The sequence below is a fragment of the Zalophus californianus genome, chromosome 16 (assembly GCF_009762305.2).
Source record: "Zalophus californianus isolate mZalCal1 chromosome 16, mZalCal1.pri.v2, whole genome shotgun sequence".
Classification (NCBI taxonomy): Eukaryota; Metazoa; Chordata; class Mammalia; order Carnivora; family Otariidae; genus Zalophus; species Zalophus californianus.
Window position 1 is genome coordinate 37,704,048 of NC_045610.1, and position 27,897 is coordinate 37,731,944.

The following is a 27,897-nucleotide window of genomic DNA, read 5'->3' on the forward strand; positions in this document are numbered from 1 at the left end:
AGAATCTTTCTGGTCTGAATCCACCCCCCACCCCCGTCCTCAGCCCGGGAACCAGACCCAGGATTGGGCTCCGGGCACGCGCCTCGCGTTGCGCAACATCTGGACAGGCGTTGCACCTGTCGGGACTTGCTCCCAGTTAGGGCTGGAGCTACCTGCGACCCTGATACCTGGGAGAAAACACTCCACTCTAGCTTCTTTTTTTCCTACTTCTCGGTCACCTGTTTACCTATTTGTTGTAAAGGAAACGGAGAAGAGAGAACGAGCCGGGGAGCTAGCACGGGAGCCTGAGACCCACCCGAGCACCAAGGAAGAAACAGAGAGACACTCCCCAAGATAAAGGGGGGACACTCCAGCAAAGAAGCAGAGACCCGGGCCACAGAGAAGCCTGCGCAGCGAGCCAGAGGTGCACAGAGACGAAAGGATGGAGAAATGGAGAGGTTTCCGTTTCTCTTAAATGGAGACGAAAAAAGAAATAGAATGGACAAATATAGCAAACCTCTCGTTTCTTGTTATATTTTATCAAATCTTAGGTAACTCTTGGCGAATAGACCACTGAAGTTGCATAAGGGCTGGACTTGGAGGGGAGGTGGGAGGACAGTAGGAAGCAGCGTGATGAGCCAGGACAAAGTTTGAAGAGAGTCACATATCACAAAGGTTTGTACACAGTAGGCGCTCGATCATAATTGATGGCAGAGGACCCCTCTCTTCTGAAGCCAGGCCAATTCAAAATTTAAAGGGCAGCAGTTGGGGGGTGGGGTGGGTGGGAGGTGGCCTGGCTGGCTCAGTTGGAAGAGCATGCAACTCTTGATCTCCCAGTCTTGACCTCAAGCCCCACGTTGGTGGAGATTACTTAAATAAATAAATAAATAAAGTTTTAAAAAAATAAATAAGTGGCAGCAAGAGGGATGTAGGATGGACTTCTGGCGGAGGGACTTTCTGAGCATGAGAACCATTCATCAAACAATAAATGTTTTTTAGAGCTCCTACTATGTGCCAGACACTGTTCTGGGTGCTTCTGATACAATTAGTGAGCAAAATGAACACAGATCCTTGGGGATAGTTGAGGAGGTTATGGACTCTGCCTGCCGGCAGGAAGGTCACAACAGCACAAATCCCTCTTCTCAACATGTTGTAGGGGAGCTACTTAGAGAAGATGAATTCTGGGAGGGCTGGGATCTGCCAGAAAATTCGAGAGAAGGTGAGCTCTAGGCTCGATCATGGAGCCAGGCAAACCAGTGGAGACCAGGTCACCAGTGGAACACCCACCGAGTTCAGAACAGGAAAAGGGTGGGCACCTCCTGAGGTCACATAACACAGGCAGAGTTGCAGTTTCTGGTATGGCTGTGGGTTCTGGAGTACCAGCTAGGAAACCCAGACATTTAGGATCCCTTCCAGCAGGAGATGTGATGTCAGGAGCAAGCACCTTCACTGTATTCATGCTTGGTTGAGGGGTTCATTGCAGTGGAATGCCAGCAAGCCTAGGACGCTGTAAGGAGAACTCATCTCTAGGCAGGTCAGTATTCAAAGCAACCTTCATCTTTCTCCTGGTTCTGTTCTCACTCTCTCCAAGGATTTCTTAACGTCCTTGTTATCAGGAAGCTGTCCCTGAAGGTCCAGCTTAAAGCCCTCTCCCTCAGTGGCAGTGAGGAATGCAATGCTTCCTGCCCTTTTCCAGGGTTAGAAGGACAAAGAAGCAAGGATGTCATTTGATGAGGTGGGGACCAAAGCCTCCTTCACAAACACCTCTCCACCTCTCCCCAGCTGCTTCTTTTAGGCCCTGAAGCAGAGGAGGGAGATGAAAGGAACAGAGCTGACCATGGGTGTGTGTCTGGGGTGGGGGGGAGGGTGGGACCCGACTGGGAATGGATTTCAGGAGCAGATAGAGGGGGTGGGGCAGAAGCGAGCAGGGATCCTGGCAAATCTCATTGGCTCCCTTGGCATCAAAGCATCCATTGGCTTTCAGCAAAGACTGATTAGTGTGTTTGCATGAGTGTTGGGGAGGGGTGTTAGGGAAAGGGGTGCAGGATCCTATACCAATATGTCGACTCTGCACAGCTCCACATTCCCCCCCCCACTTCTTACCCACACACACATCGTCAAGAAATTCTCAAGGAATCCGGCCTCACCAGGTTTTCATTCTGGAGTGACCCCTGTGATCTTCCAGCTGAAGAAGGAGACAGCTGTGAGAGCCCCTTCAAGGAATCATAAAACAAAGTTTTGGTTTGATGTGTAAAAAAAAAAATTTAACGTGAACATTTATTGAACTATGACATGCAAATAGAAAATTGTCATAAGTATATGATCTCAGTAAATTATAAGTAAAATGTGGGATAAACTTTCACCAAATGAACACACCTGGGTGACCAGCGCTCAGTTCAAGGATCAGAACATTACCACTGCCCCAAAGCCCTTACTGTGCCCCCTTCTGAACTAAACCCCCCCCCAAAGGGTAATGGAATCGCTGACTTCAAAGAATATAGTTTTGTTTTGTTTTGTTTTGTTTTGTTTTGTTTTGCCTATTTTTGACCTTCATATGAATGGAGACATGTACTGTGCACCCTTGTGTCTGGCCTCTTTCGCTCCAGATGGTTGTGAGATTCAGCCTTTGCTTGAGTTTGAACACATCTGTGAGGAGAGAAATGGGATGTATCAGAGACTGGCCCCTGCAGGTCTCAAACTTAGGCTCCCTTGAGATCCTCTGTCCTCGAACCTTTCTGAATTTGGTGTCAGCACCCCCACTTTGCCAGTCCTCTAGAGTCCCAGGTCCCAAACAGGATGAACATTCTGGGAGACCTTGTCCTCCTATCCAAGCTGGGATCTGGGAACTGTTGGTCCCAGACCACACCCCTCCAGAGGGACTCCAGAGGAAGTCCCCGACCTGGGCGGGGTTAATTAGATGGCGCTTTGAGATCTCAGGATGAAAGGACTGCCTAGAGCCATTGTCCTTGGCCTCCTGTCCAGCTTGGCGGGGGAGGGGAGGGAGGACCCTGTGCCCTCAGGCCCCAGAGATGGGGCAACAGCCTATGGGATTGGCATTGCCAGGCTCTGAAGGATTCTCTGTTCTGAGACGCTCCTGCCCAAAGAGGGTGCTCAGGGCTGAGATATTGGGGAGTGGGGAGTCCAGGGCCCACACCCCTGGGGTCCGCCTCTCCGCCTCCCGGGCAGCACCCAGACAGCCCGGCTCTGATGCCGTGTGTGGTTTCAGGATAAGCTGCCGATGCCACCCAGAGCGCCCTGCTGACAGACAAGGATCTCACCCGCTTTCAAAGACGCCCTTTCATCTGCCAGGGCTAATTACACCTGCAGAGCAGAGGAGAGGGCACTGGAGCCAGCCCCCTCCCTCTTCCCCCATCCCAGCTCCCAAGCCCCCTGCCTCAGGAACCCTTCTCCTCCCTCCCTTCTGCCTGTTCTAAAGCTCTGGCAGCAGCCTCGGCACCTGCCAATTAGGGCTCCTCTAGGGACAAGTGGCCCTGTCTTCTGGGAGGGTGGGTGCCTGAGAGCAGAGGCTGGGAGGTAGGCCTGTGTGTGCACCTGAGGGGTGGGAGTCGGAGGGTCTGGGTAGCATTAGGAGGGTTGCTGAGAGGCACCAGGGAGTAGGTGAGGGCCTTGTGGGTGCAAAAGTTCAAATCTATGAGGGAGCTGGCTTAATGGTGGCCCTGAGCACGTGGGCTCTGATTCAGGCAGCTCTGGGTTGGAATCCGTGTTGCACTACTTTATTAGCTGCATGACTTCGCGTCTCACTGATTTAAGCCTCAGTTTTCTCTCCTGTAAAACGGGGATATGCATGCCTACCTCACGGGGTGGTTGTGAAGAATAGATAAGACAATGCACATAAAACACTTGGTCTCTAGCAAGGGTTTTGAGTGTGGGAAAGTTGTCACTTTGTGAGGGAAGGCTTTTTGGACCCCCAAGACTTAGTTGGTCTCCCGAGTTCTCTATGCTTATGCCTCTTCCAGCACTTGATACTCTGCTTTGCAGTGATCTGTTTAATTATTTTTTTTAAGATTTTATTTATTTATTTGACAGAGAGAGAGACAGTGAGAGAGGGAACACAAGCTGGGGGAGTGGGAGAGGGAGAAGCAGGCTTCCCATGGAGCAGGGAGCCCCACGCGGGGCTCGATCCCAGGACACTGAGACCATGACCTAAGCTGAAGGCAGACGCTTAAAGACTGAGCCACCCAGGCGCCCCGCGAGCTGTTTAATTAGTCCCAGTCTCGGGGGGCGCCTGAGTGGCGCAGTTGGTTAAACATCTGACTCTTGGTTTCAGCTCAGGTCATGATCTGAGGGTCGTGATCTTGGGGTCGTGAGATCTAGCCCCTGGGTGGGATTTGTGCTCAGCGCAGAGTCGGCTTGGGACTCTCTCTCCCTTTCCCTCTGCCCTCCCCCCGCCACGCTCACTCTTTCTCTCTCTCTAAAATAAATAAATCTTGGGGCGCCTGGGTGGCTCAGTCAGTTCAGCATCTTCCTTGGGCTCAGGTCATGATTCCAGGGTCCTGGGATCGAGCCCCCGCGTTGGGCTCTCTGCTCAGCGGGGAGCCTGCTTCTCCCTCTCCCTCTGCCTGTCGCTCCCCGCCCCCCGCTTGTGCGCTCTCTCTCTGTCTGTCAAATAAATAAATAAAATCTTTTTTTAGGTTTTATCTATTTATTTGACAGAGAGAGACACAGCGAGAGAGGGAACACAAGCAGGGGGAGCGGGAGAGGGAGAAGCAGGCTCCCCGCTGAGCAGGGAGCCCCACGCGGGACTCGATCCCAGGACCCTGGGATCATGACCTGAGTCGAAGGCAGACGCTTAATGACTGAGCCACCCAGGTGCCCCTAAATAAAATCTTTTAAAAAATAAATAAATCTTGGGCGCCTGGGTGGCTCAGATGGTTGGGCGTCTGCCTTTGGCTTGGGTCATGATCCCAGGGTCCTGGGATCGGGTCCCGCATCGGGCTCCCTGCTCCTTGGGAGCCTGCTTCTCCCTCTGCCTCTCTCTCTGTCTGTCTGTCTCTCATGAATAAATAAATCAAATCTTTAAAAATAAATAAATAAATCTTTAAAAAAAATTAGTTCCAGTCTCCCTTCACCATGCGAGCAAATCCGCTGAAGCGCCATGTTGTGTGTGTCTTCAGCCCCGTGCCTGGAACGTAGCAGGTGCTCAGTACACGGGCTGCAGTGTGGGAGTAGAGAAGTGTGATAGAAACACATGAGCGAAGGGCTCCTCTGGATTGGGGGAAGGCCTTATGTCAGCATGAGAGTGTGTGTGACCACCGTGTGTCCCAGCAACACAGTGAGGGGGGTATGGGCCGGTGCATGAGCGTGTGCACCAGCGTGTGCACTAGCGGTTGCCACGGGTGTGTGAGTGGAGAGATTCTGCAGCACCTGTCTGCACTGGGGTCTGAATGAGCCTCTCAGTGAGGGATGACCTAGGAGGGCATGTGGGTGAGTGAGGTGTGCGTGCACATGCGTGCACGTGTGTGTATGTGTGTGCGTGACGGCAGGGGATCCACCTGTGTGATTCCGTGCAGAACTCTGTGCAAGGAGCCATATCCACCCACGTCTGCAGGTGTGAGGGGCTGAGGGGAGGAACGTGCGGGTGTGGCTGTACCTGAGGGTCTGATTAGGGCTTCCAGTGGGGCTGAGCTCTTTAGAAGCAGACGAGGTCCCCACTCGGAGGGTTTCTCCCCTGCCAGGCCCCCGGCATCAAGGCTGGGAGAGAAAAGGGGTAAGAGCCCACCCCTTCACCACAGTGGGGTGAATGGGAGGCAGCCACCACCCTAACATCACAGTCCTCCACACCCCTCCTGGTCCAAGGGACCAGCTGAGCTGCTGGTGATGGGTTTCTTTGGGAAGCCCAGGAAGCTGGGTGGGTCTGGGGAGCCAGGGTGGGAGAGTTAAAGCTCCCTGACTGGCGAGATGGGCAAGTGGCCATCTGCCCTTGCACAGGACGCATGATTGCATACTTCCCGTGTTGTCAGTGGGGTTCTGCACTCAGGCTCTAGGTGGTCCTATTACCCAAAAGCAAGGAAGTTCTTCTCAGTGTCTAACCCAAATCCTCCATATTCCAGGCCAACCTGGGCCCTGCCCTCCCGTCGTCAGAATCCTTACCTAGACATGAACCTTTGATCATGGGTATTCTGATCCTCAGGCCAAGGGGCCCAGCCATCACGCTTGCCCCCCTGCTTTTCCTTCCATCTAAGCCTTGTCATTTCTCTTCACCTTCCTGCATCCCCTCCTCCGACCCTGTCCATCTCAGGAAAGGTCATTCCTCAAACTCATCCTGACAGCAGGTCCTTCTGGGAGTCTGACCGACTTCCCTGATGTTCTCAGGTCCTGTTAAGGGGCTGGGTGCAGGGGGACCCCACTGGCACAGCACAGTGAGATGGGGTCTGACGGCTGGCTGAGGTCACCGGCGCTGATGTACGTCAGCAGTGGGTGTGGATGTCCCAGCTGGTCGCTCAACCTCCCTTTTGTCCTTTGTTCCTGCCAGCCCGGCCCATTCCCACCGCGGGTTCTCGGATTCCCAGCGTGGCGTGTCCGATGAGCCAGAGTCTTCGCCCTGACACGATTCTCTCCCAGCCCTGCCCTCTGCTCACCTCCTCCCTGTCTCTCTCCCCGCCAAGGGGAAACCACCGGGGAGGGGGGTGGGGGGGGAGGATTGCTTGTGGTCTCCCTCCTGCCCCTCTCCTTGCCAAGCTCCCACCGGCCACTAGGGGAATTGTGGTTGGACACAAGGAGGACCTTCTAGGGGTGTTACCAGGTGGAGAACTTGGGCAGGTGGTAGGCCCCACTTTCCCTGGGAGCAACAGAGTGCTGGCCAGCTGGTTGGGAGGGAAAGGAACAGTGTGCCCCCGGGGGGCAGAGAGGTGGGCCGGGTGACTTCTCTCGTCTCCCTTCTGCCCTCGGACGCCATCCCCAACGCTTTGCTCCCCACAGATGTCTGGCTGCTCCAGTCTGGCAGCCAGTCCCAAACATTTCTCCATCCACCCTGGCCTAAAACTCGGTTTCCACATCACTGGAAATGGCTGCCGCTGTTGGACCCTCCCCAGGTGCCTGCCTGTCCTGGCTCCCAGTCCCTTCCCGGGCACCAAGATGCCTCCCCAACCTGAGCCTCATCTCCAAGAGTTCTGCAGCTTGGATTTTCTACTCCAAACACCTCCTCACATCTTCCTTCTGTCCGTCTCCGGGAAGCCCTCACCGGGCCTTGCTTCTTCCTTCGCGCCTTGGCCTAGGTCCCCAGTCCTGATGCTCCCTGCCCCTTTCAGCCAGAGTCTGCCAGGGTCTCTCCTGGCATGTGTGGTGGCTCTTGCTGAGGTAAGCCAGCAGTTCTCAGAGGATGGGGTTTGGATCTCACCCCACCCCAATTAGAAACACCCCAGAAAATTCCATGACAGTGCGGCTTGAAGAGGTGAGGGAGGGGATGAAGGCGATTATCAGGGGAGGTGCTGAGGAAGGACTGGCAAGCAGAAATAAGAAGTGTGTCTCCCCTGAGCTCAGGCCCAGGTTGCAGGGCAGTGAAGAGAAAGGGTTATGAAAGCGTAGTGGGGAGGGGTGGGGCGGGAAGAGAGAAAGTCCGACAAGCTCCTCTGGTGGGTCTGCCCAGAGGTTCCCTGGAAGAGTTTACCAAAGCAAGGACTTTCTGTGGGAGCCCATCGTGGAGGGAGGAGGAAACCTGCTCCATCCACCCGTCCCCTCTTTCTACTTGCCTAGCAGTAGGATTCGGATGCCACGGACTGACTGGAGCAATCCAGAGTCATCAAAAGTGCTAACAAGGGGCGCCTGGGTGGCTCAGTTGGTTAAGCGACTGCCTTCGGCTCAGGTGATGATCCTGGAGTCCCGGGATCGAGTCCCGCATCGGGCTCCCTGCTCAGCAGGGAGTCTGCTTCTCCCTCTGACCCTCCTCCCTCTCATGCTCTCTCTCATTCTCTCTCTCTCAAATAAATAAATAAAATCTTTAAAAAAAAGTGGGGGGGCGCCTGGGTGGCTCAGTCGTTAAACGTCTGCCTTCGGCTCAGGCCATGATCCCAGGGTCCTGGGATCGAGCCCCGCATCGGGCTCCCTGCTCGGCGGGAAGCCTGCTTCTCCCTCTCCCACTCCCCCTGCTTGTGTTCCCTCTCTCGCTGTATCTCTCTCTGTCAAATAAATAAAATCTTAAAAAAAAATAAAATTAAAAAATTTTAAAAAGTGCTAACAAAAGTCCCCAGGCAGCCTCCATCCAATCTTGGCCTGGAAGAGAACCCACTGGATTCTAATCCTGGATCTGCCATTAATTAATTTGCTGAGTGATCTCTGGCAAGTTCCTCAGCTTCTCTGGGCTTCCCTTTCCTGTCCCCCCACCCCACCCCAGGAACAGGTGCCTGAGGGAGGAGGTGGAGCCTCCTCCAGGCTGGCTCTGAGCCAGGAGCATGGATGAGATGACCTCCTGGGTCCCTTTCAGCGCTGGGGGTTAGAGCCAGTGGGATGGTCCTGGGCGCTTTCCCTGGTCAGTGGAGGAGGTTGATGAGGGGGATACAGGGCCATTTCATTCCTGATGGGAACATTAATCTCTCCACACCTTCTTCCTACCACCGCCCCCTCCCCCCTCCCCAGAGCCTCCCACTGAATCCCCTCCTGTGCTCTGGGCCCCCTCCCCTGACGCTCCTCATCTTCCTGCCCACCTGGGGCCTTGCATGGGAGTAAGAGCAAACCCTGGGGAGAGAGACTAGCCCAGTGCTCCTGATGAGCAATAATTTGTTTTATGACAGAAAAGGAAATTGTCTTCAGTTTCACAAGAGCGAAACGAATTCGTTTGAAGTAGTTTGCCCTGCGGCAGGCAGGAGAAGGTTTCTCTCCGAGCTTGCCTTCACTCTCCTCTCCCCCTCTCTCCCTCTTCCCTTCTAATTACTGCAGCTTCCAAGCTGTTGGCATGAGTCGATGCCAGGCTGTCAGATGCCAACTGCCCCAGGATCTCACCTCTTGGGTGTGGATGGGGGGGATGGAGCCGCAGGAACAAGGTGGGGTGGCTCTCGGTTCAGCCTCTGCCGTGCCCGAAGCCTCGCTTGGCACCATCACCGAGGGCGGAGGAGGGCTGGGGCAGAGGGCGGCTCGCCAGGACCCAGGAGAGCAGTCAGCTCCCAGGCCTTGGGCGACCTCCAGGGAGCACCTCGATTCCCCAGGGAGGGGCCTGGAGGGCTTTCCTGCACGCTCAGCCCCTGGTGCCCCACCAGCCCGCCTTCCTCTTCCTCCGATTGCAGTCTAGAAGCAGAAGTCCTGGGGCGCATCCCAGCAAGAGAATGGACCATGGCTACCTCCTAGAGTCAAGACTCAAATATTCATGTGGGGGCAGCTAAGATGGGGAGAAGAGCATCTGTAGACCATCAATGTCCTCATTAAGAGTCCAGTGGACTGAAAAATCCTGGGGTCCTACTAGACCCATTCAAAGCGTTCCTTCCTGCCTGCTTGCCCGCCTTCCACCTATCCATCCTGACTTCCATTCATCCACAAACCTCCAACGCCCTCAGAGAATGCCAGGCACCATTCCAAGCCCTGGGAATGGAACGGACAGAAGCCCCTGCCTCCCCGGAGCTTCCATTTGAGTGAGGGGTGTGTTAGAGACACAGGGAAGGGACTGTGCCCAGCACGTGCCTGGAATGGAGTTTTCACTCACAGGTATTTGCTGAATGGGTGACTAAAGGCCCAGGGTGAATCAGAGGCGACACTACAACAGTTCAGCTGGGGAGGAGAAAATAGAATCACTGTTTAACCACTCCGCCACCATGCCCGGCCTCCCCGCTCCCTTCCTCCCCAGGGAGCCCTCCCACCAGGGTCCTGAGTGAGGGTGGGAAGGGGCAGCTGGCTGCTTCGTGGGGGGCAGGCAGACGCCGCGCTCCGGGGCTGCCAACCTGGCACCGTGGCTTGGCGCGGGGCACCCTCTGAAACAGCAAACTTCGTGTCTCTAATTCGGCACTTCCTGTTTGTCTTGATATTATCTCCTGTCCTTGAAGCCCACAGGCCCAATCGGAGACGGGGCAAAGGGCAGGAGCCTTGGGGACTCAGAGAGAGGGAGAGGCACAGCTTCTCCCCTGCAGGTTTCTAGGCTGTGCCCCCCGAGGGTGGCTGGCCAGAGGTCTGAGGTCTAACTAACGCTCCCGGGCATCAGTGAGGAGAGCCCACACTACAGGAACTTCCTGGATTCTGGGTTCTGGTCGTCATGGGTTCTTGGATCAGTGACACTCCTGCTCCTCCAGGACTTGGCTTTCTGAACGCTGCAGTAGAGGGAGAATTCGGGGTGGAAATCACCAAGCTGCACTACCCTCTCTTTCTCATTGCCAACATGGCTGGGAAGTTCTTCTTGATGTCTAACTTCAGGACCTTTCATCAGCCTTTGGGGAAGAGCTCTGATTTGGGGTGAACAGTCTCAGGTTCCTGAATCAATACTGTAGGCGCTTTACGGATAGATGAACCTTCATTCAGATTTCGAAGTCTCCCTGGAACCAGCTGTCTCCCATAAAAACAGACCCTCACCCTGAGTGTGTCCACTATGCTAAGCATCGGGATGGCTGTCCTGTGGGTGGTAGGATCAGGGCAAATTCCAGACAGGCCCCCACCCGGGCCAGAGGGGCAGCCTCTGCCACCCCCAGAGCTCCAGGTAATAACCCAGGGGCCACGCCAGGCTCGCCAGCACCTGAGCCACCGGCAGCAGATAATGATGGGGGAGCTGGGCAGGCAGAGCCAACCCCTCAATCAGGAAGCAAATTAAAAAGGGGAGGAATCTCCCAGACAGACCACAATAATGAGACCGGCCCCCTTTCCAGGGCACTGCCCGCCCTCCCCACTACCCGCCTGATTTCGCCTGCCAGGTCCTGATACCAAGCCCTCCCCTCTAACTTCCCTCTCATGGGATCCTGCTGGAGGTTCTCTGGGAGACCCTGGTTGCAGGTTGGTGGTCGTGCCCAGCTGGCCAGGACACGGGATGAGGGGTCTCTCAGTGCCTTGTTGCCAGCCTGATCTTGGATTCCTAAAAGGACACTGGTCACAGTGGTGGGGGGTGAAAGAGGAAGGGTCAAGGCACACTTTTCAGGCAGCATCTTCATGCCCACAAGGCAGACGATGGGTGGCTGTGACAAAGGGATTTGTAGAGAACCCACCAACCTCCTGCCTGGTAGCCCCTTATCCTCTGCAAAGGATACAAATGAATCCAGTGCAACATATATCTACTGTACACTCCATACTAGTCACTGTATGAGATGCTGGGGTGGGGGTACAAAGATGACCAGAGAATGACCAGAGAAAATTCCAGCTCCTGAGGGGCTCACGATCTGACACACACACAACTAATGCTATCACCCACCGGTGGTAAGCCCTCTGTGTTTTAGGACTCTGGGACACAGAAAAGGGTAACTTGGAGAACTGCAGAAGGCTTCATGGAGGAGGGGGACATATGAGTTGGGCTTCAAAGGATCAATAGGAGCTCCCAGGCAGAGAAATGAGGAAGAGCATTTCAGATAAGGAACAGGATGTGTCATAAAAATGTGTGGGCAGGGGCATCTGGATGACTCAGTTAAGCGACCAACTCTTGATTTCAGCTCAGGTCATGCTCTTGGGGTTAGGGTTAGGGGTGAGACTGAGCCCTGAGTCAGGCTCCGCACTCAGCGGGGAGTCTGCTTGAGCTTCTCTCTCTCCCTCTGCCCTTCCTCCCCCTCTAAAGTAAATAAATAAATCTCAACAACAAAAAAAAATGTGTGGGCAATAAGAATAAGGTAGAAGCCCCCTGTGGCAGGGACCCGGGGAGGGAGAGGGATGAAGCTGGAAGGTGGGCTGAGATCAGATGGGGAATGGGGCTTACCTTCCAGGCTGAAGGGTATGGACTTTCTCCTGTAGGTAATGGGAAGCTATTGAATGTTTTTGAGCTAAGGCATGACATAATCAGCCACCCTGGTGAGGATTTTAAGTGCCCACAGAGGGACAAAGAGGACTCTGCTGTTTCTTTCTTTCCTTTTTTTTTTTTTAAGATTTTATTTATTTATTTGACAGAGAGAGAGAGAGCACAAGTAGGCAGGCAGGCAGGCAGAGGCAGAGGGAGAAGCAGGCTCCCCGCCGAGCAGGGAGCCCGATGTGGGGCTCGATCCTAGGACCCTGGGATCATGACCTGAGCCGAAGGCAGACGCTTAACCGACTGAGCCACCCAGGCGCCCCGACTCTGCTGTTTCTGCCTCTGCTCTTCTCCATGGCTGCCGGCCTGCCAGTGCTTTCTCCCATCTCCCGCTCACTGTCCCTGCTCCCTTTGCTCCAAACCTCCAACTCATTGTTCCAAGCAAGCTGACACGGCAGAGCCCATCACCGTCCCTCAGCTCTCACCCAAGCTCTGCAGGTCCCAGACATCCTGCTGGGTCCCTCCACCTCCATCACACGAGCAGGGGCCAGGGTGGGGGAGGGCGGCAGGGGTGTGTGTGTGTGTGTGAATGTCCGGGAAGCTGGGCTCACTTCCTTCATGGATCTTTGGGTTTCAAGGCCTCTGTTGTGTCTTCCCAAACTGACCCAGGCTTCTGCCCTCACTGCTACCCTCCCCAACTGAGGAGCTTCTGGAAGCCTTGATTCCAGGGAAACAATTTTCTAAGTCACTCAGCCGTGGCTTATCCACCTTTCTCAGAGAAAGGTGCCTGGCGGAGTGCACGGCATTGAAGAGATTGCCCCCGCCCTCCAGGAGCCTACTGACCGGTGGGAAAGATAAGAAAACAATTCCATGGAGGGCACCTGGGTGGCTCAGATGGTTAAGCGTCTGCCTTCACCTCAGGTCATGATCCCAGCTTCCTGGGATCGAGTCCCGCATCGGGCTCCCTGCTCAGCAAGGAGCCTGCTTCTCCCTCTGCCTCTCTCTCTCTGTCTCTTCTGAATAAATAAATAAAATCTTTAAAAAAAAAAAAAAAGAAAACAATTCCATGGAAACGGGGCATGTGGCAATTAGTACTTGGGAAGTTCTGAGGTGCAAGCCAGTGATGTGCTAATAAGGGAAGAGCTCATTAGAGAAAGCAGGCTTTGAGCCAGAAGCTGGAAGGCTGATATGCTTTCCTGGGGCAGAGATAGGGCAGCAGGGGCGAAAAGAGTTGGAGCAAAATCAGGAAGGCTGGACATGTTTGGTGGCTGGACGTGCGGGGCTGGGCTGGAGGGCTTGTACAAGGACCAACGGAGGTGGAGGTTGCAAAGGGGACAGAGGCCAAATAGGGGGGTCTTCCCAGGTAGCACTGGGGAGCCACTGGAGGTGTTTGAGATGGAGAGGGCCAAGCCGGAGTGGCATTTCAGCATGATTCATCTGTTATTGGTTTAAAGGACAACATAGGTGGTTGGGCAAAAGTGGCAGAAACCCCATAGGAGACCTGAAAAATATTCCAGGGGAGAAGTAATTCCTGTCACCAAGTTGCCACTTCCCTAGCATTTTCACAGACCAGTTGCCCACTTGCAATTCCTTCCTTCCTTCATTCAGCACATATTTATTAAGCACTTACTAAGTACCAGGAGCCATTTTAGGCTCTTTCTTCATTCCCCCCTCTGTCTTGTTGACTTTCGGATGAGAAGACAAAGGTAAACTCTCACCCACAGCATCTGGGGGCCCTCAGCCCAGCCTCCTCGTCTCTACTCAAACTAATTCAGTAGCTTTGGTCTTTGGAGCAGGTATATGGGGAAAAAAATGAGAGCCACATGCAGTGAGGGTTTGTGGGGTTGTGTGAGGTAAGAAAGTTTGAGTGGAGGAAGGTGAGCAGCTGGGGCAGCAGAAAGCTGTTGGAGAATGGGAAGAGCAAAGTTGGCCACGGAGTGTGGAGGAGATGGGGTGCCTGGAGGAAGGAGGCTGGTAAGGAGGAGAAAGATGGAGGAGCAGAAGGAGGCAGGCCTCTGGGTGAGGATGGGGGCCGGGAGGGAGGGACAAACCCGAGAGCTGGAGGAGGAAGTATGGTCTTAGTTGCTAGAGGTGGGTGAGGGAGGAGGTGGGTGAGGGAGGAGGTGGGGGCTAGGAGGCGAGGGCAGAGGAAATGGGCCCAGGCACTGGAGACAAAAGTCTGGGAGTCTGAGCCTCTGAGGAGCCACCTGGAAGGTGCAGGCAGCGGCAACATCAAACTTGGGATCCAGGGTTGGCTCTGGGAACGACTGCAGTTGGGGGAGGGGGTGGCTCCAGGGGGAGCTGAGAGCAGGAGAGGGGCCTGGATGCGCCATTAACCCCCGCTGGTCTTCGGCCTCCTCCACCGCTCTACTCCTCCCCTTCCCTCCCAAGCGCCGACGCCACTCCAGAGCCCCGCCTCCAGCACAGAGCTCCAGGCCCCCCGCTGTGCCCACCACTGGCAGTCCTACCTCATCTCTCCCTCCCACCCCTCATCGGTGGTGGGAAAGCACGTTGTTCGGTTGTTCTGGAGGTGCGAATAGAAGAGGAAAGGGGGTCCCCTGCCCAATAGGGTCTGGGTCGTGTTAATAGCTCCTCTCTCAGCAAACCAGTCAGGGTCTCCATACACCCTTTACTGATCCAAAGGCTGGGGGAAGGGGTGTGGGCCAGCAGGTCCAGGCCAAGGACTGAGTCTTTTTCTCTCCCCCCAACCCCTCCCACCCCAAGATTCTCCCATCTTTTGGACTGGACCTGCTACCTAAGCATATGGAACCGATTGAAAGAATTTGTATGCTCACCTTATAATTTATGCAAATCAACTCTGTAATTAACTATAATTTGGAGGCATCCTTTGGTATTTGAGACATTTATCCATGAGGAAATGCCCTAGTGATAATGCTCCTGTATTAACATTATTTACTCCACCTGTGTGGTCTCCCCAACTTGTTTCCCCCCCCCCCCAGTCACTCTGATTTTCTGGGCTGGAAGGTGGGGAGGGACAGGGAAGCCCCTCCCTGGAGCCTGCCACAGTCCTGACACCTGGGTCCTCCGGGGGAAGTTGTGCTGGCCCTGTCCTCCCCACTTGGCCCAGGGCTGAAGGAAGGGGTGCAGCTCTGCCTCCCAAGTCCCCCGCCACCGCTCTACTCTCTCCCGCCTGATGGGTAGCTCTCTGCTGAGCTTTTTAGTGCTCTTCTGGGCTTCGGTGTTCTCATCTCTGAAATGGGGAGAGGAAGGACCTGTCAGGGCCTTTACAGGATAATTACTGAAAAGCTAATGAAGGGACTGGGAATCCCCAGTCTAGAGATTTCTGGGGGTGTAGGGGGAGGGACAAGAGTTCAGGATGAAGGCTCCCTGACTCACCCTGTGCTAGACTCCGTGGGGGGAGGTGGCACTCGAGGCCCGGGTCACTGGGGGGTGTGCAGGTGCAGAAGGGTATACGGCAGCGCCTGGCCTCAGCGCCAAGGGTGCTGGGCTATGGCTGAGCGTGAGATGTGACCCCTTGAAAAGTCTCCAGGCCACTCTCTGATGTGGGTCAGAGCTGCTAGCTTCAGAGAGCTCTGGGAAACTGGTCTTATTCTGTTTCATCTCCTTTCTCCTTCCTGGTCTGTTGTCCCCCTCTGCTCCAGGACATGCTCCTGTTAGCTGACAGGCCTAAACTCACAACCACCCTAAAATTAAGTTCATGTAAATAGTTGGGGATGTGGGGCCACCACCTAAATTCCACTCCAGGCCCCATCTCCCTTTCCAGGCCGTATTCCCAGCATTTTCACTCTCCCGGAGTCCCAGGCTTCCTGACCTGTCTGTAAAAGTTCTTGGCTGGGCTCCGCCTCTGGTCTTAGGTGACCTCTTCTTGTCCAACCCAAGCTGCCCCGCCCCCATCTGAAGTCGGGGAGACGGTCTTGGTCTTCCCACTCCATTTCACAGTGAGAGATCCCAGATCCAAAAAGTGGATTGTTTTGGATCCTGGGGGTTCCAAGCTGGAAAGTAACTAAAAAGGGGATGAAGGAAAGGAGAAGAGAGGCCCCGGCAGAGGCAGGAGAGCCCCACTTGAACGGCCTTCTCTGATGGGGAGCCCTACAGGGAGGGGTCGATCGGCAGGGAGGGATCGATCGGCTAGAAGGGGGTGTGTGTCTCAAATCTTAAAAGTGGTACTTCTTTCTTTCCCACCAAATCCACGCAGAAAACCTCAGAAGGAGGGAGATGGAATGTGGAGAGTTCCAGCCATCCCGAGATCTCTCCACTGGATCCTGGGAGAACCACTTTGTCCCTCTCCCACTGCCATCCAACCTCGGGGGAGGGAAAGAGGGAAGGAAGTCGTGTTCCTCCATTCCCCACCCCCAGCTGCCTCTTCTAGCTGAAATCCTCCTTTCCCGGCAGACCTCAGAGACTCAGATCTCACCCCCTACCACTCCCCCAGGAGAGCCGGGGGCCACTGTTTCCTGGATTATCCTAAAAGCTTCCGAGAGGCCGTGAGGACTTGGCAACAGCCCTGCCCGCGACTCTCACCTCCCCCCTCTGGCTCTGGCTGTCGCCTCCTTTATAAAGCCTAGCTCTCCCATCACCCGCACTTGCCCCTCACTGCCGCTGCCAGCTCTGGGCTCCATGGACTGGTAAGAGGGGCCATTCCCTGTCCAGTTCAGGGGGCAAGAGGATCAAGTCTCCACTCTAGAGGGATCATTGAAAAGGGTTTGGAAGGCTTGATTCTCTCTGTATCTGGGAGGAAGAGATAAGAGGGAGATCCTGGGGGGCTCTATATGGAGAACCAAGGAGGATTCCTCTGGAGGTCTTTGGACTGGGCCAGGCTCCGATCTGGGGGAGAAGGGGAGTGGTCATTAATTGACGGCCAGGGGCTTCACTCTGAGAGAAAAGATGGGCAGATATTAATAGACGCACAGGGCACACACTGGCCACATGGAAGTTCATGCATGATAGAACACCTGCAGAAGTGGTAAAGGAGAAACCTCTGTGCATATCTCATGGGGAACTCCCTTTATGATGGAGGAGAGGGGACAGACACCCACCTCCAAGCCTCTGGTACACACAGGCATGATGGGTACACATATGAAAGTGTTACACACACACACACACACACGCACACACCCCAGCATACAGATGCACTATCCTCACTCAGCTGGCTTCATCTTTTAGACTGAAAACAGATGTGGACACTAGTGATATTTGGATAATATTGAATTTGGATAATAGAATTAGTGTCCAGTGTAGTGCCCGGCCCTAGGTAAACCCTCAGTAAGTGCTGGCTGAATGAATACAGATGCACGAAAGAAAACCATTTTGGCCCCAGCTCTGGATTCTGTCCAGTTTCCTAGAACATGGGAGGGCAGGGTGGGAAGAGGGAAGGAAAAGAGGAATGTGTTGGTGTCCAGGATCATTAGTTTGCAGGTTTCCAAGTGCAGCCTGAAGGTGGGGGTGGGAAGTGGAGAAGAAGAGTGAACAACCAGGAATTAGGAGACCGGGGTTCTGGGCCCTGCTCTGCTTCTAACTTTCCGATGACTTTGAGCTACTTGCCTCCCTGTTCTGGGGTTCGGTTTTCCTACCAGTAAAGTGAGGACTTGCACTAGACCATTTTTATAGGCAGACCAGCTTTGATATTTTCCTAGTGCAGTCTCCATAGAAGGACAACTGAGGTTTAGAAAGGGCCACAGATAGAGCTGTGACTTGTCCCAGCAATCCAAGATGGGACCAGTTTGTCCTATTAAAGGCAGGATCATGGATGGCTTTGATCTGGACATCAGCTGAAGAATGCTATCCTCTTTACCTTCAGCATTTAGGGGAGCCGGACTCCCGGGGCCCAGCACTGCTGCCCTAGTGAGGCCAGATGGAGTGGCAGACAGAACAGGGCTTTGGAGCCTGACAGATCTGGACTTAGTTTCCTTCTCTGTCTCATTTAATAGCTCTGTAATCTTGAGCAGGTCATCGATCTTCTTTGATCCTTGGCAGAATTCCTCATCTGTACAATGGGAATAATGATAACAACTTTGCTGCATGCCCATGAGAATTCAAGATATATTTTTTAAGATTTGTTTTAAAGATTTTATTTATTTATTTGACAGAGAGAGAGAGAGAGATAGCGAGAGCAGGAACACAAGCAGGGGGAGTGGGAGAGGGAGAAGCAGGCTTCCTGCCGAGCAGGCAGCCCGATGTGGGACTCGATCCCAGGACCCTGGGATCACGACCTGAGCCGAAGGCAGATGCTTAACGACTGAGCCACCCAGGCACGTTTAAGATTTTATTTGACAGAGAGAGACAGTAAGAGAGGGAACACAAGCAGGGGGAGTGGGAGAGGGAGAAGCAGGCTTCCTGCTGAGCAGGGAGCCCGATGTGGGGCTCGATCCCGGCACCCTGGGATCATGACCCAAGCCGAAGGCAGATGTCCAAAGACTGAGCCAGCCAGGCGCCCCCAAAACAGGTATCATTTTTAGAGATTTTATTTATTTATTTCAGACAGATAGAGAGAGAGAGAGCACAAGCAGGGGGAGAGGCAGAGGGAAAGGGAGAAGCAGGCTCCTGGCTGAGCAGAGAGCCTGATGCAGACTCGATCCCAGGACCCTGGGATCATGACCTGAGCCAAAGGCAGATGCCTAATGACTGAGCCACTCAGGTGCCCCTCAAGATATTTGTGTAGAGTGCCTGGAACATAGTAGATGCTCAGTAAATAAATGGTGGTCATGAGTAGGAGACTAACCTGCTCCAGGTGCAGAATGATTGCTGAGTATAAATGAGGTGTGAGAAGAGGGGTGGCGGGATTGGACACTTGTGGCAAAATCTATTTACCCCTTTGGGGAAATGAGGGAGAAAGACCAGAAATGGTCCAACTCCTGGGCAAAATCTCAGTTTGTGTGGGAGATGAGGTGGGCAGCATTGCTCAATTTTGAGAAGACATAAGAATACTGGGCAGTGGTGATATTGGCAGTCGAGTCAACATCAGACCAGGGGCACTGTTTAGTAGGAAACCATCTGGCAAGTGGGAAATTGGAAAGGACTGGAATCAGAAGAAGGCAAGTAGAGGGGGACCTGGAAGAAAGACAGTACCCTGAGTCAGAGGCAGAATGCTAGGCACGACAGGAAAGCAGGATGGCTGAGTTTTCTGAGACAACTGTATTAGGAACCACAGGCAGATGGAGGGTCTTTGCTCCTGGGAACCCTAGGTGGCTGCCAGTCAGGGCGGGGTGGGGTTAAAGGGGTCCTAGGATAAAAGCAGGGTGGGAAGTCTACCATCGGGGGCTGGACCCCTTTCCCTGTTGCTTTCCAGGGAAAGACAGAAGGAGCCAGGAAGATAAGATAATCTGGTGCCTAGGGGAAAAAATGGGAGGGGGGACTCAGATCCCTGCTTAGATCCCTTAAAAGCAGTAGCTTCAGGAATAGCCAGAGGCCAGTGGGCTGCAGGGAGGAAGGAGGCAGAGAATGCCTACGGGTCAAATCAGACTTAACACAGGGGCCTGAGTCACAGGCTCTATTCTGGACGTGGCTGTGAACAGAGATAAAACCATGTTGATAGAGAGCTGTCAGTGTGGCAGTGGCCACAAAGATCCAGAGCAGTGCTTGAGAACCTACATCGCCGGGGTCTGAGTGTTCGGAAGAAGGAAATGCCACTGATCAGAAAGTACAGTCCTGGACATTGCCACAGCTCCTCCAGGCCTCCCAAGTGCCTTTTACCCTGCAGGGCAACTGTTCTAACTGGTTTCTAACCCAGGGGGAAACTGAGGCTCAGGGCAACCTGACCCACCAGATCAGCTTAGCAAGTCCAGGGTCGGGGCGAGAACTTAGGTCCACCAACTTCCAGTCCAAAGATCTTGCGAATATACCCTAATCCAATAAACATTTGCTGGGAACCCCACTTATTTAATAATTATAACAACATCTTCCCTTTACTGTGAGCTTGCCGGGGGACCCGGGGGCTAAGTATTTTAGGTACAGCAATTACTTTAAGCCCCGGGAATGTCTCCTAACTTGAACTCTGGTGGACCAGATGAAGAAATTGAGTCTTAGAAAAGAGGGAGATGAACCGACGAATCAGACATTGACTCTGGATATAAGACCGTGTGTGTTTGGTGGTGGTGGTGGTGGGGAACCATGCAGGCAAAGGCTGCTTTTCAAGGGGCTTGTGGATTCAGTTTAGTCGTTTTGTAGTGGCACTTAGAGTACGTCCCCAACGGAAATTCGAGCCGTGTAAAGCAATGGTGGTGGAAATCGCGGTGTAGAGGTGAGATTGAATCATCCTAAATTCTGGTCCTGCTGTGCGTGATAGACTGTAAAGACAAGAAACGAAATTTAAAAAGCCGATGGCAGAGCGCGTAGGGAAAGCCAAACAGCGCAAAGAAAAAAAAATATGGAAATCGATCAGAATTCCCTTGCAAGAAAGGAGTCACTTCGGGAGGTCGGCGAGGCCGGGAGGAGGCACCGATCCGGAAGGGAGCATCGGACTCCCCAGGCGCACAGGCCAGGCGGGCGAGGAGGAGGAGGAGCTCCTCTCGCCACGCGCGCTTGATATGTCCACCAACTGGGACCTGGAGAGAAGTTTTTCGGTGGGCGCCGTGAGCGCCCTGAAATTTTGCCAGAATGGTGCCTTGTGTATGTGCATTTGTTTTCCTTAAAGGAATCCCAGATTCTTCCCCAAACTTAAGAACCTTGGGTTTAGACATTCAGGTGAGAATCGTGGCCAGTAGGTCGATCAATTCTTTCCAGAAGTGTCCCTTCCCAGGGCCATTCAGGCGCCTGCCCCGACTTTCAGAGCCGGGTGCGCAGGAGGGGACAAAGGTGGAGGGCGTACGGAGGCTGAGCAGCTCCCGGACCCAGGGGGTAGCGTATTTGAGAGATGGACTTAGGACGCGCTGGGGTTGCTGCCCAAGGGCAGATGGGGAGTGAGACCTGAGGGGGGCCTGGGAGACGAACAGGGGCAGGCAGGGGGAAACAGGTCAAGTGGAGGAGCAGGGGAGTGGGCAGAGGAGAAGAGGTCACCCGAAAAAGGCGAGTGACCGGAGAGGAAGAGGCAGAAAGCCGGGGCGAAAAGGCCGAGGGGAGGATGGTGGTGGCGGAGAGAAGCGGCGCGGGGCGAATGGTGAAAGAGGGCGGCAGCCCAAAGTTCTCACGGCCTAGGCCTGCGGTAGACCGGACACATCCTTGGCGCTCAGTCCTGTTTCCTTTTCCTCTCGGTACCGGGGGCAGCGCCGCGCGGCCGGGCGGGTGGGTCGAGCGCGGAGGAAGCAATCGGCGCCCAAGGGACGCTCCTAATCGCCCCGAGGACCCGCCCCCTTCTCCAGGGCCCCAGGGTCTGAGTCCCGCGTCCCCCGCCAGACGCAGCCGGCTCCCGGGCAGTTTTGCACCCGAGGGGCGGGTCTCGGAGCCTGGGAAACGCCCCGCCCCGGACCCCCGCCCGAGGAGCTGAGGGGCCGGGGGGGGAGAGGGAGGGGAGGGAGGCGACCTAGTTAGCGAGCCCGCCCCCTCTCCGCCGGCCCGGCTGCGCGGGCCTCCGGTCCGGCCGAGCCCGCAAGGGTTAAAGGAGGCGGCAGGTGAGGTGGGCGGGGCCGCGGACTCGGGGAAAAAGGAGCGCAGGGCAGAGGATGAAGGCAGAGAGCGCGGGTGAGTCACGGGCGGAGCTGGCCTCGCTCGCTCACTCCCTCGCTCCCTCGCTCCCTCGCTCCCTCGCTCGCTCCCTGGCTCCCGCCCGCCCTCCGCCCTCCCGCCGGCCCTCCGCCCCTCCTCCGCCGCCCGCCGCCCGCTGCCGGGTCTGGTCGCGGCCCCCGCTCGTCTTCGGCTCCTGCCCCTCGCCGCTGGAGAGCCTGCCGGCGCGCAGGGCCCATGAGCGCCCGTCGGTAGCGTGCCAGCCTGCCGTGCCCGGAGCCCGAGCGCAGCCTCGAGGTAGGAGCCAGGGTCGGGGCGGCGAGGGGTGCGCGCTCCGGGGATCCTCTCGGAAAGACGCGCCCGGAACTCGCCGCAGCCTCCGGTGGCCTTGGGGGAGGTGGTCCTAAAGAATCCGAGGGGCTTAAGAGTCCCGGCCGACCGACAACTGGGCTGACGGGCGAGACGAGGGACCGAGGAGGCTGAAAACCGGGGAAACTGGAGCGACTGGGACAACCGGAGGACTGGAACCTTGAGGACCGGGAGTACGGAAGTCCTGACCACCTGAGCGCCGGTGATCGGGAGAGGGAGACGGCGTAAAGGGGTTAGAAGGGTGTCTCTACCCGGCTTCCTGCGTTGGGAGCGGGCAGCCGAGAGTGTGCGCCCGGCTGTCTCCCTTCCCGAAACCTTGCAGGCAGGCCATTGCATCCCCCTGGCTCTGCATCGGGAGAGGCCACTCTAGAGCCTGGGTCGTTGGCCTCCCCAACCCCTAGTCCCTGGGGCAGTTCCCAGACACTAAAAGCTATTAGGGTCCCAGGCCTCACTGTTCCCGCCCAGCCCCTTCTGGGCCGCCCCGCCTGGGCCTGAGGCTCCGTTCCTGCTGCTTCACCCTGTTCCTTTCTTGTGGTAAGGCAGCCGGAGCCTGAGTAGGCGCCCCAGTTCCCCTCTCCCCGCCCCCCCAAACTACCAGGGCCAAAGGTGGTAGGGTCAGCCCTGCTGTGGGAAGTCCCTGACCTAAACCACTGCACCTCCTCCCCCACCATCAGAGAAGGCCAGGCACACAAACTCCGCACCCGAAGCACCAGGGCAGAGAAAGATAATGTGGTTAAGAACGGGGTGGATGTCTTTAGGTTGCTGACAGTTTAGGGAAAGGGTAACAGACAGGGAGTCCAGAGACCTGGTTCAAAGAGGTACATACAGTACATATCGGTTGATTGAACAAGTAAATGAATGTTTGTTCAAGTCACTTCTCCAAATGCTGCCTCAGTTTCCTCTTTTTTAAAATAAGAGGGTTGGCCTGAAGCAGTGGTTCTCAACACTTGGCTGCATATGGGAACCATCCGCAGAACTCCTAAAAATGACCCGTGCCTAGAATGCACCCCCTTCTATAATCTCTTGGGGTAATTCGTAGTTTCTGTGATTCTGGTTTTTCTTGTTGCCCTTCGCTGTCCCCACTTTGACTCTGTATCCTTTAACGGAGTGACAATTTTACCTTCCTGAGCTGGTTAGTAAGCTCTTCTCTGGCTGGCCCCCTTCTCGGGGGAAGCTGACCCCCTCTCAGCTTCACATCTGAGTCTCCCCTAGATTGGAGGAGGGCATGGGTAGCAGCCAGACAGCCGGCTGGCGCCTGTGTGGGTCAGGACAGGAGAAGAGGCTTAACTTTCTCTGGGAACTGGCACTGTGGCTGCCCCCCAGGGAGGTGAAGTCCCTGCCTGAGGGGAAGGGGTGGGGGCCAGGCATGGGTTTCGTGGGGCCCTGGCAAGCCTGGCAGGCAGAGAGCTGAGGCGAATGGTACAGAACAGTGAAACGCTCTTCCTTACTGAACATGCCTCAGGGACGGAATGAGGTCTCTTTCTCCAATATCTCAGAACTTGCTTTGGGCTTTGGAAAGTCAAGTCACCTCAAGCTTTGAGTTCCAGAAACAGACCACCACCCTCTCCTCATCTGTGTCCTGGGTTAAACTAGGGAAGCAGAGATGGGTCTAGGCCCTCCATTGGGGTTGGTGGCCCAGTCTGCAGGGGGTAAACGCCACCGCTCCTTGCGCTGGCCTGGGCACCCGGGGTGGGGATCGTTCTAGCACTGTACTGTAGGTGTATGTGACCCACCAGCCTGGGGCCAGCCCAGCTCTCGGGATGAGCTGGGTCCCGTAGGAGGGATCAGCTAGGAGAAGGTCGACTTCCCCCCTTGGCTGAGACCCTCACACTCTCAACCCTTCCTAGCACTCCCAAATTCTGTTTATTGGTCTTTAGTCTCCACTCAGAGGTGTGTTCCTCTTTTGCACCAGCTGGCCAGCCGGAGAGGAGCACTTCGAGGGGATCTGGGTCAGGACTAAAAGTGAGTTGGTTACTTTACTCATTTCACCTCTTCTTTGCCTCCTTTAGGTCCCACCTGAGGTGCCCCTGACCATCCCTGATCCCCACCCCACCCCGGATCCCGGCAATGCTAACCGCTGTCTGCGGCTCTCTGGGCAGCCAGCACACGGACGCGCCTCACGCCTCCCCGCCGCGCCTCGACCTGCAGCCTCTCCAAACATACCAGGGCCACACGAGCCCGGAGGCCGGGGACTACCCCTCCCCGCTGCAGCCTGGAGAGCTGCAGAGCCTCCCGCTGGGCCCTGAGGTGGACTTCTCACAGGGCTATGAGCTGCCGGGGGCCTCCTCTCGGGTAACCTGCGAGGACCTGGAAAGCGACAGTCCCCTGGCCCCGGGACCCTTTTCCAAGCTCCTGCAGCCGGACATGTCACACCATTACGAATCGTGGTTCCGGCCAACTCACCCAGGCACTGAGGATGGCTCGTGGTGGGACCTTCATCCGGGCGCCAGCTGGATGGACCTCCCCCACACTCAGGGCGCGTTGACCTCACCCGGCCACCCCGGGGCGCTTCAGGCTGGCTTGGGGGGCTACGTCGGAGACCACCAGCTTTGTGCCCCGCCGCCCCACCCACACCCGCACCACCTCCTCCCGGCCGCGGGAGGGCAGCACCTCCTGGGGCCTCCCGACGGGGCTAAGGCCTTGGAAGCGGCCGCCCCGGAGTCCCAGGGGCTGGATTCCAGTCTGGACGGGGCAGCCCGGCCCAAAGGCTCCCGGCGGTCAGTGCCCCGCAGCTCTGGCCAGACCGTCTGCCGCTGCCCCAATTGCCTGGAGGCGGAGCGACTGGGGGCTCCGTGCGGGCCCGACGGGGGCAAGAAGAAGCATTTGCACAATTGCCACATCCCGGGCTGCGGGAAAGCCTACGCCAAGACGTCGCACCTGAAGGCGCACCTGCGCTGGCACAGCGGCGACCGCCCCTTCGTGTGCAACTGGCTCTTCTGCGGCAAGCGCTTCACGCGCTCCGACGAGCTGCAGCGCCACCTCCAGACCCACACGGGCACCAAGAAGTTCCCCTGTGCAGTCTGCAGCCGCGTCTTCATGCGCAGCGACCACCTGGCCAAACACATGAAAACCCACGAGGGCGCCAAAGAGGAGGCTGCCGGGGCGGCCCCAGGCGAGGGCAAGGCCGGCGGAGCGGTGGAGCCCCCCGGGGGCAAAGGCAAGAGGGAGGCTGAGGGCGGCGCGGCTCCCTCCAACTGAGCTGCTCCGGTACCGCCCCCCCACGCTGGTCCCCCTGGGGGCATCAGAAGAGATTTCCCCGCCCCCCCCCCCCCCCCCGGCCTGACGTCCTTGGGAGGCGACTTGAGTCAGAGGAGAAGGTGGTTATTTATTGAGGGGGAGGAAAAGTGGTGCGGGGTCAGGGGGACCGGGCGCTAGGGTTTTCTGTAATCTCTGAGGCTGAACAAGACGTGTTTGGCTGGGCTGGGAGGAGCTGCGCATGCCCCTCCGTCCTCCCCTTCCTCACTATTTCGCTCCTGTGTCCGGGCTGGGGGGGTTGGGGTGGGGTACCCTTACAGCGGCTGGAGGGCGGAGGGGACCTGCTGGAAGAGACGGCGCGTCCCCGGAGCAGAGAGGAGTGGGGCCGCCGCGGGCGCTGGGGGTAGCTGTCCGGACACGTCCTTAGCGCCTGGGAACCGGGACATAAAAGCGCCTACGGACCCGCCCTGCGGCCCAGGTCCCTTTCATCCCCCTTATAGTGCTTCTATCCTTATGATTTCCCGAGGGAGAGCTGAGGTGGGGTAGGGGAGACAGGGGTCCCCCTTAGGGAGGGGTATCTATCTGGTTGGGAGGGTTGTTGCTGTAGAAATAACTCCTTTGATGTGCCTCCTGATTAACCCTTCCAAACCCACTCTGATGGAGCCATGAAGGGAGAGGGGACGAGACCAGGACCGCGAGCAGCGGGGTGGAGGGGGGAGCTAGACTGGGACGGGGAGGGCAGAAAGCCCCCTTCTAAAATGAGAGAAAGGGATTTGGCGGGGCAGTGGAAGGAACCAACCCCTTACCTCTCTAACTCGGATTCAGTCCTTAACTCATGGTTTTTATGGGAAAAAAAGTTCAGTATAGTTCACATTCCCCATCTGTTACCTGATCTAGGTTTTCAAGGCAACCGGAAGCCCCAGCCCCCACCCTAGAATTGATGTAGTTCCTCATCCTGGGTTCCCCCCCCATCATTTGCCTTCCCCTTAGGGATGGAAGGAAAAGGGTTACCTGGGTTGCCTGGGGAGTAGGTGGGGTGTCCCAACAGAGGGACCTCCAGTGGTCCGCACTCAGAGTAGAGGACTCTGCCCCTGCCCAGCCATCTTCTACTCACTGAGCTTAGGTCCACTCTTTCTTTTCTCTCCCCTCCTCTTTCTCTGCTGCCCGCAAGCCTTGCCCCTCCTGTAGAGTGTGTGTTAGGAGGCTCCTTTCTCCTCATCTCAATTCTGGGCAGGGGGACTCCCCTGCCATATGAAGGAGGTGTTCTCCCATTGGAAGGGGTCTGCCCTCTGAGGTGATGTCCAGGAAGCTGTCCTTGTCCCCTTCTTTAGATGCTAGAGATACATCCTGACTTTGATCTTGGAGTGGGGACTGGGGAGGGGAGAGCCTCGCAGGGGTGGAGCCAGGGAAAGGGAAGGAAGCTGATAGGGGTAAGGATCTGGAACTAGTACCCCTTCCAAAGCTAGAGGTAGAGGCCCTAAGATTCCCTCTGATCTCCCTTGACCCCTTGCCCCTCTTTCTCCACCCAGAGCCCTATGCAAGGATTAGTTGTGTATTGATTTTTAAGTTATAAGCAAAAGGTATTTTATTTAATATTAGGGCATGTGTGTATATGCATGTTGTTTGTACCTGTGTGTGTATGTGTGTGTGTTTCTCTACTGAGCCTGGGGTCTCCAGCTAGAGAGACCCCACCTTATTCACCCTGTCCAAAGTCCTAGGGCTTAGGCCCACAGCATCTCTCCCTCCCTTGGGGATGCTGGAGCCCAGTCCCAGGACTGGGAGCTAAATGGGAAGTGGGTCTGGGGTCTGGTTAGGAATATGCGTTTGCATAGAAGGGAGCCCTTCTTAGAAGGGACAGGGTGACTCTCCCTGAGAGACTCATGGGCCTGGGGTAGTTTAAGAAGTAATGTTCTTTCTTTTTGCTCCCTCTTTTCCCTGCCTCTTGCTACCCCAACCAGAGGTGCCTTTCCTCGTCGAGAGGGTTGGGGGCAGGAGAGAGTTGGCAGTACCTGCAGGTTGCCTGGCCAGGTGGAGACAGGGGGAGAGAGGGAGGGCCCTGTGGGTGTGGGATGCCTTTCTCCTCCACCCATCGAAACCAGCCACCCCCTCCCTGTGCCACCAGGACAGCCTTCCCCAGTGACCATTGTAAGGGGAACTCCCGAATGGGTGTTGGGGCGGCAGGGGGGACACTGATGTTCCCCCTATGGAGGCCTTGAGCTCTAAGGGTGCGGGTGAGGGCTTTGGATGGGTTTTCTTCTGCTCCCCTCCTTTATAGATCTAGGTTGCTTGGCTGTCTACCCCCTTGTAGGCAGCCCCCTAGAGGAGAAATGTAGGATTTTTTTTTCCTTTAACTGCTGTGAACCCACTTTGGGGGGGGGGGAGGAGGAGGAAGAAACAGCCTGTGTTTTTTATGCCATAATAAAGTCATCAACCACATCATTGCTTCATTTGTCTTCCAGCTCTGTTTTCATTTTGGACTCAGTGTCCCTCAGCAGTGAGGACCAGGCGGGCCGCAGGGCGGGGTGGACACTTCCTTTGATCCAGCACCCCTGCTGCAGCCTCTCCTCCCTTTGTTTGGGGCAGAGCCGAGCTGATGGAAGGGTCAGATCCTTCCCCAGGAGGTGGCTGGTGCCGGAGGAGGGAGGAGCTCCCTCGGGGTTGATAGCTGGCCTAACTGTCCCTCCCTGGGGATGAGAAGGTTCTAGATATTTCCTGCCTCCTCCACATATAAGCCCCCTCTTTTCCCTCCCCTTCCAAGAACGCCGGTTCCCTGCCTTGCCAGAGAGAACCAGCCTCCTGGCTCGGTCACCCCGCCCCCATGGGGGTGTGATCGGTCCCTCTGGCTGTGAGCGAGGCGGGGGTGACTGACAGCGATTTCTTCACCCAGGATGATCCCTATCAGGGACAAGGCGATGAAAGGCAGC

At 55.9% G+C, this 27,897-nt stretch overlaps 1 protein-coding gene across 1 annotated transcript; it reads left to right on the top strand.

Annotated features, from left to right (window-relative positions):
• Nucleotides 1–23,845: 23,845 nt before the first annotated feature.
• On the top strand, nt 23,846–27,394 carry SP6 (Sp6 transcription factor). Its single transcript, XM_027626500.2, has one exon. The coding sequence runs from the start codon at nt 23,846–23,848 to the stop codon at nt 24,974–24,976; it is 1,131 nt and encodes a 376-aa protein (XP_027482301.1). The 3' UTR covers nt 24,977–27,394.
• The last annotated feature ends 503 nt before the right edge of the window (nt 27,395–27,897 follow it).